The sequence below is a fragment of the Antennarius striatus genome, chromosome 21 (genome assembly GCF_040054535.1).
Source record: "Antennarius striatus isolate MH-2024 chromosome 21, ASM4005453v1, whole genome shotgun sequence".
Lineage (NCBI taxonomy): Eukaryota > Metazoa > Chordata > Actinopteri > Lophiiformes > Antennariidae > Antennarius > Antennarius striatus.
In genome coordinates, this window is record NC_090796.1 from 17,658,656 (window position 1) to 17,666,312 (window position 7,657).

The 7,657-nt window shown below is 54.0% G+C and overlaps 1 protein-coding gene across 1 annotated transcript; it reads left to right on the forward strand.

Moving 5' to 3' along the window:
• Positions 1 to 1,260: 1,260 nt before the first annotated feature.
• cpn1 (carboxypeptidase N, polypeptide 1) lies at positions 1,261 to 6,889 on the forward strand. The gene is made up of 9 exons (XM_068305328.1): positions 1,261 to 1,747; positions 3,461 to 3,657; positions 3,742 to 3,897; positions 4,387 to 4,563; positions 4,641 to 4,752; positions 5,286 to 5,425; positions 5,567 to 5,666; positions 6,369 to 6,487; positions 6,568 to 6,889. The coding sequence occupies exons 1-9, from the start codon at positions 1,462 to 1,464 to the stop codon at positions 6,676 to 6,678; spliced, it is 1,398 nt and encodes a 465-aa protein (XP_068161429.1). The 5' UTR covers positions 1,261 to 1,461; the 3' UTR covers positions 6,679 to 6,889.
• The last annotated feature ends 768 nt before the right edge of the window (positions 6,890 to 7,657 follow it).

Sequence of the window (7,657 nt, forward strand, 5' to 3'; positions counted from 1 at the left end):
TCTCAACTTTAAGTTTTCTGGTTCATTAGCGAAGGACTAGCTTAGGTTAGCTTTCTAGCTAACAGCCCGAGCTTCATGAGGATCAGTCTGCAGTTCTGGTTTCATTGTTTCCCGGTGACTCCCAGCAGCCAATCAGAGCGCAGCGTTGACCAGCCTGTGGGGGGGTCCTCCAATCAGACGCGGGCTGCCTGCAGTTCCGCTTCTCGCCACCAGGTGTCGCTTTAGTCCCGTGGACGGCGTCCAGAGCCTGAAGGTGATGCTGCGTGTTTGTTCAGATGTGAAAGAAAATTCTGTTTCCTGGTCGCTCCAAGGGTTACATAGAAAAGAGAATAAAGAAGTCAGACAAAAATAAAAATATAGATATAGATATAGATAACTGATCAGAGTCGAATCAGGTAGTAATAACAGCAACACAATGAAAGTACACCTTATCAGAGGTGACAGTTTGTTCTGGGTGTTCACATTAGGACTGAACGTTCCTCCAGCTTTGACTCAGCTCCACCGCGAGTCAAAGCTGCCGCCAGACCCTGTAGAGACTCCAGGAGTCAGAGCTGTTCTCTCTTCATGATCGTGTGATCGCTACCAGCAGCGTCAGCACATTTATTCAAACACAGCACAGAATCTGATCAGAATGAAGTTTGGTTGAAGTTTTAATGTGTAAAAGTTTTAACATGATGGAAAATCAATGCTCTTCCTCCTCCTCCTCCTCCTCCTCCTCCTCCTCCTCCTCCTCCTCCTCCTCCCCCTCCTCCTCTTCCTCCTCCTCTTCTTCCTCCTCCTCCTCCTCCTCCTCTTTCTTTTTCCTTTTTGCCCTTTTTTCCTTCCTGCTACTCAACTTTCCATCCTTGACTTTCCTTCTGTCTTTTTTCAAAGTCCACAAGCAGTTGCACAACGTCTCTGCTGCACGTTTGATTGACAGCACCCCTTGCACATTCTGCTGTGTGTGTGTGTGTGTGTGTGTGTGTGTGTGTGTGTGTGTGTGTGTGTGTGTGTGTGTGTGTGTGTGTGTGTGTGTGTGTGTGTGTGTGGAGGTGGGGGGTCTTGGCGTTGGGGTTTAATTGCAGCGTTTGCTCTTTGGGGACGTGTGTGTGCATTGGGGAAAGGAAAGGAGCAACAAAAAGCGGTCCAAAGGTTGTGAAAGAGCCGTGATTCACCTCACAGAGGGGTTGTGTGTTGACTTAAGAGTTAATGAATGGATGATTGAGGGCTGCAGGGGTTGGGGTGGGGGGGTGCCGTGGAAACTACCCCTCTTTCCCAGGAAGGGAGTCCAGAACAAGAGTTGCAGACAAAGAAAAGGGCCGCCGGAGCAGACGTGTTGGGAACGGCAGGAGAGCGCCGAGCGCGTCCTTGACAGGGAGCTGAGGGCGAGCGAGAGGAAGAGGAGCAGCTGTTGAGACAAAGGAGGAGCTGGAGGGGGCCGTCCTTCATGTGGGAGGGGGCAGAGGCAGAAGAAAGGGCTGAATGTTTGTGAGGAGCCTGAAGTCTGTTTCGTCTCCACTGGGCCGAGGGACCATGCTGCCGGGCTGGACGCTGCGCCGGCTGGCGGCGCTGCTGCTGGGCCTGACGGGGCTCCTGGTGGGGGGGTCCGACGTGCAGCATCACCGCTACGAGGACATGGTGCGCGCCCTGTTCGCCGTGCACAACCAGTGCCCCTACGTCACGCGCATCTACAGCATCGGGCGCAGCGTGGAGGGGCGCCACCTCTACGTCCTGGAGGTCAGCGACAACCCGGGCGTCCACGAAGCACGTGAGTCCAGCGCCGCCGGGGATTCTGGGTACAGACAGGCTTAACTTTACTGGGGTAGAATAGTGGCAGTGTGTGTGTGTGTGTGTGTGTGTGTGTGTGTGTGTGTGTGTGTGTGTGTGTGTGTGTGTGTGTGGGGGATTGATGGGTCCAGTCGCCCCGGGTCCATCAGGACACCCATCAGCCACAGCGTGAATGACTGCAGGACCTCCAGCGCTGGAATGTACAGACTGAGATGATGATGATGATGATGATGATGATGATGATGATGATGATGATGATGATGACTATGATGATGATGGTGATGATGGTGATGGTGATGATGGTGATGATGATGATGATGATGATGATGATGACGATGATGATGATGGTGATGATGATGATGATGATGATGATGGTGATGATGATGGTGATGATGATGATGATGATGGTGATGATGATGATGGTGATGATGATGATGGTGATGATGATGGTGACTCTACACGCCAGGCGACCCATGTAACAAACGTGTTGACAGATTTGAGATGCAGAGCAGCCTGTCGGCCAATCAGCACCAAGGTTCTCCAGATGTTTACGTCAGTCCCAGCCAATGGCAGACAAGCAGTTCTTCTTCTTCTTCTTCTACTACTCAGGTGTGGGGGGGCTGTTCCTCCTAGGTTTCAGGGGTTCGGTGAACAGAACGAGGGCTTTAACCCTTCGTGCTCTGTGGGGGTGGGGTTTGTCTGGGGGTCGTGACCCCCGTCCCTCTGATTCTGGAGGGCTGCTTCCAGCTGAGCTGGGGGCCGCCGGTGGCCCTTCCTCCAGGAGAATAGGAGGAAGTGACGGGGAAAAACAGGAAGTGGCTCCTTCTGGGTCTCGTCTGGTCGACGCCCTCCAACCCCTGTGTGTGTGTGTGTGTGTGTGTGTGTGTGTGTGTGTGTGTGTGTGTGTGTGTGTGTGTGTGTGTGTGTGTGTGTGTGTGTGAGTGTGTGAGTGTGTGTGTGGTGTGTGTGTGTGTGTGTGTGTGTGTGCGTTTGTGTGTGTGTGTGTGTGTGTGTGTGTGTGTGTGTGTGTGTGTGTGTGTGTGTGTGTGTGTGTGTGTGTGTGTGTGTGTGTGCGTTTGTGTGTGTGTGTGTGTGTGTGTGTGTGTGTGTGTGTGTGTGTGTGTGTGTGTTGTAGAGTATAAAAACAGAAATCACAGGAAACTAGCGGTTGCGGTTCAATCAGCGCTGCAGTGGTGATTAATGAAGGGACCCCCCCTGGGGCAGGGGGGGCTGTTTGGACAGGTGACCTTATCCAAGTAGTTCAGTCAGTTCAATCCCAGCAGCCCCTGTGGGGGGCGGAGCTATGCTTTGAGAGGAGGCAGTAGTTCCAACATCTGGTTTGTGTTCTGCTGGGGGGCCAGGAGAGGATGGATGATGGATGGATGATGGATGGATGGATGGATGATGGATGAGTAGATGGATGTGTCCTGATACAATATGAAGTTTATGTGTCGTGATGTCATCATGATGTCATTGTGATGTTATCATGATGTCATCATGATGTCATTGTGATGTTATCATGATGTTATCATGATGTCATTGTGATGTCATCGTGATGACATCATGAGGCTGTGGAGGCGTCCGAATCTTACTGTCATCGGGTTTTGTGTTGTTTGAACTTGTGACATATAGACCCTCCCCCTCCTCTCCTATCTCCTCCCCCTCCTCTCTTACCCCCCCTCCACCCCCCCAGTGGAGCCAGAGGTCAAGTATGTGGGCAACATGCACGGGAACGAGGTTCTGGGCCGCGAGCTCCTCATCCAGCTGTCCCAGTTTCTGTGTGAGGAGTACCGGGCGGGGTCCCCCCGGATCAGGACCCTGATCCACGACACCCGCATCCACATCCTGCCCTCCATGAACCCCGACGGCTACGAGGTGGCAGCCAGACAGGTGACCCCCCCACACACGTCAGCCCACCCATTTGGCTCCAGGTGGGTCCCTGCTGTCTGACCCGGTTCTGTCTGTGGCCCCCAGGGGCCGGAGTTTAACGGCTACCTGGTGGGTCGGGGCAACTCCAGGGAGGTCGACCTGAACCGGAACTTCCCCGACCTGAACGCCCTCATGTACTACTACGAGAAGACCAGGGGGCAGAACCACCACCTGCCCCTCCCGGACAACTGGCAGCAGCAGGTCAGTGCCACTTCCTGTACCTCCTCATGCCGTCACCTGATTGGCTGCCACAGCCCCCCAAACGGCCACAGTGAACCCCCCACAGATCCACACAGACGGGTCACGTTCCTCTCGGTACCGATGTCGCGGGTCTGATCCTCCTGTTGGTCACCTGTCGGTGGACTTCCTGCTGGTCCCCCCACAGTAGAGGAACTATCTCCGCCACAGACATCCAGGTCCTCACATGAAGCCTCAAGCCCCGCCCCCTGGGTCCCCCCCATCCAGCTATTTGTCCCTTCTCCGTCTCCATGGAGACAAACACAGCTGAGCGCCTCAGTTGAAGGTTTGGCTTCAGCCCGACAGACGCGCTAATGTTAGCCACGGTGGTTGAGTCCTGAACCTGACCTAGGGGTCCCAGGAGTCCACAGGTGTTGGGGGGTGTTCAGGAACCAAACAGAAACTCATCTCTGCTTCAGGTTCTTCTGCTCTGACCGTCTGCCGCCTCCACAGGTGGAGCCGGAGACCCTGGCCGTCATTAAATGGATGCAGAACTACAACTTTGTCCTGTCGGCCAACCTTCACGGGGGGGCCGTGGTCGCCAACTACCCCTTCGACAAGTCCAGAGACCCTCGCATCCGGGGGAGGACCACGTACGCTGCCACCCCAGATGACAAGATCTTCAGGAAGGTGTGCTGCGGATGGAGGGAAGCCTACCGGAAGCCCCCCCTCACCTGAACTCATGTCTGTCTGTTGTGTGATGGCAGCTGGCGAGGACCTACTCCTACGCCCACGGCTGGATGCACAGGGGCTGGAACTGTGGAGACTTCTTTGATGAGGGCATCACCAACGGGGCCAGCTGGTACTCTCTGTCCAAAGGTGATGCCGTAACCCCCAACAGCTAAGCCCTAACCACTAACCACAACCCCCAACCACTAACCCCCAACCACTAACCCCCAACCACCAACCACTAACCCCCAACCACTAACCTCCAACCCCCAACCCCTAACCCCCAACCACTACCCACTAACCCCCAACCACTAACCCCTAACCCCCAACCCCTAACCCCCAACCCCTTACCACTAACCTCCAACCACTAACCCCCAACCCCTAACCGCCAACCGCTAAGCCCTAACCACTAACCAGTAACCCCCAACCCCTAACCCCCAACCGCTAAGCCCTAACCACTAACCCCTAACCCCCAACCCCTACAGTTGACTTCCTTCTGAGCCGTGGAGTCCGGAGTTCTTTCTGTTCTGTACTTCATTTCCTCTGAACCCACTAGAACCTGGATCTGTGAAGCAGAACCGAACACATGGTGTTCAAACATTTTGAGACGTTCTGATTGGACCGTGACCGGCCCGTCTGGCTCCCCCGGTGGACGGTAACAGTCCTACGCTTCTGTGTTCCAGGCATGCAGGACTTCAACTACCTGTACACCAACTGCTTTGAGATCACCCTGGAGCTGAGCTGCAATAAGTTCCCCCCGGCGTCGGCGCTGCCCAGGGAGTGGCTGGGCAACCGGGAGGCTCTGGTGGCGTACCTGGAGCAGGTACCTGATCCGACACGCACGCATCACGGCGTCCAAACGCCCGTCAGGCTGCAGACACGCCCCACGGCCTGTGCTGACATGTGTTTCAATGCAGACAAACGATTCCAGTCAGAAGGGGTTCACGTGTTTCTGCTTCTCCAGGTGCATCATGGGATAAAAGGCATGGTGTACGATCAGAACAACAACCCCATCCCCGATGCGGAGATCTCCGTGGGCGGCATCAACCACGACGTCACGAGCGGTGAGGACGCCGCTGGTTCGACCGTCGAGCTTCTGGTGAAGCTTCACCGGCTAACCGGGCGGGGGTGCCACCTGGTGGCGAGGGAGGGGCGTGACGCCGCACGCTGAACCAAAGGGTTCAGGTCGTCTCCGTGGTTTTATCGTCTGTTCTGTCGTTCTTCTGGTGTTCAGTTTGAAACCTCTGTCATATTCAGGATGTTTTCATGACATCATCATGTGTTTAATTAACCAGTGAGACGTTTTCCACGTTAGCTTAGCCTTTTTCCCAGCGTTAGCCTTCACACAGCCAGCCTGAGAGTTAAATCCTTTAACTCAGCGGTCCACATTTCTAGCTCCACGGAGCGGTTTAACGTCAGACGTCCTGATAAATCCCACAAAATAAAGCATGACCAGCATTAAACTGTTTTATTATATATATAATAATAATTAAGGTGAACCCTGTTTGAATCAACTTTATTAGCAGTGTTCTCGTAACGTCACACCACTGTTTGTTTCTCGTTGGTTCTGCTAGCTTGGGAGTTTCAGTTTAGCGCTAATGTATTCTGTGTTAGCGGCCCCTTTAAGAAGGTAGTCATGTGACCGAGGGCGGAGCGGCCCCTTTAAGAAGGTATAGAACCAGGATCATGTGACTTAACCTGCTGAGTCATGTGACTCTGGGCTGACAGGCTGTTGGTTGTGCTTCACCTTGTCACCTGTCCTCCAGGGGTGGGCGGGGACTACTTCAGGCTGCTGCTGCCGGGTACGTACACGGTGACTGCGTCGGCGCCGGGTTACCAGCCCTCCACCAGCACAGTGACGGTGGGACCAGCCGAGGCCACACAGGTGAGGGCCACACGCGGGCGTGGCTACATGAAGCCCCCGGCGCACAGTGACATCATCACTCTCCATCTTCTCCTCCACAGTTTCATTTCTACTTGAAAACGGCGCCAAAACCAAACGTGAAAGTGAAGCCGCACAGCGGCAGGAGGAGCCTGTCGTCCCCCAAGAGCCCCATGAAGCTGGGCCCCAGATGAGAGGGGCGGGGCTTCACACCGGCGGGCGGGGCTCCAGATGTACACCTATAGACACATGTACTGGAATAGTCAGCATGTTAGTCACATGACCGTTGTTGATAAATATAAAGTGTGTATTTATGTAACACTGATGTTGTCCATGTAAACAACCTTCATCTGATGACGTCAGCAAAATAAACGACCGTTAATACCCTGTGTGTGTCCGAAGCCCCAGCAGGGGGCAGTAGAGGGTAGTAGTAAAACCCTGTAGGGGGCAGAAGGGGGTAGGAATCACAGAACCTGGTTCTCGGACGTCCCCTTCAGAGATGTTTTAAAACGAGGACGACCACCAGGAGACGTGGTGTGTTAGATGGAGTTGACCTTTGACCCCACACACACACACACACACACTGGACACACATGATCTTCAGACTCCAGACTAAAAATAATCTGGACACAACAGTGGGACAAACAGGAAAGAGGAAGGACGTGGTTCACCTCTGGGCCCTGAAGACGCACTGACGCCACCCGTCCAGCAGGGACACTCATGACAGCGAACCAGACGTCCACCACGTGACGTCACTACTCTGTGCTGACAACTCACCACACACACACACACACACGAGTGGAGTCGTTTGTCTCCGCTTCATCAACACAGCAGCTGATTGTGAGACGCCTTCAGAGACCAACTGACGTCAGCCGCCCCACAGCGTGGATGAAGCGTTCGTCTGAGTGGACAAAGGCCGGCTGTAGCCCACAGCACACCCCGCTCCCATTCATCAGCTCAGAGCTGTCACCCAATCAGACGTCAGGAAGATCAACACAACGGTCTTGTTTGTGCGTCAGGATCAAATGTTTACATTCCTGTGGTTGTCATGACAATGATGACATCAAAGATGAACCACTAACCATAAAAAGAAGTCAGGTGTCATCTCCTCATCCTCATCCTAATACTGATGATGAAGACTCTCCTGGTGTGTTCAGTTGGTTATTTTCTGAA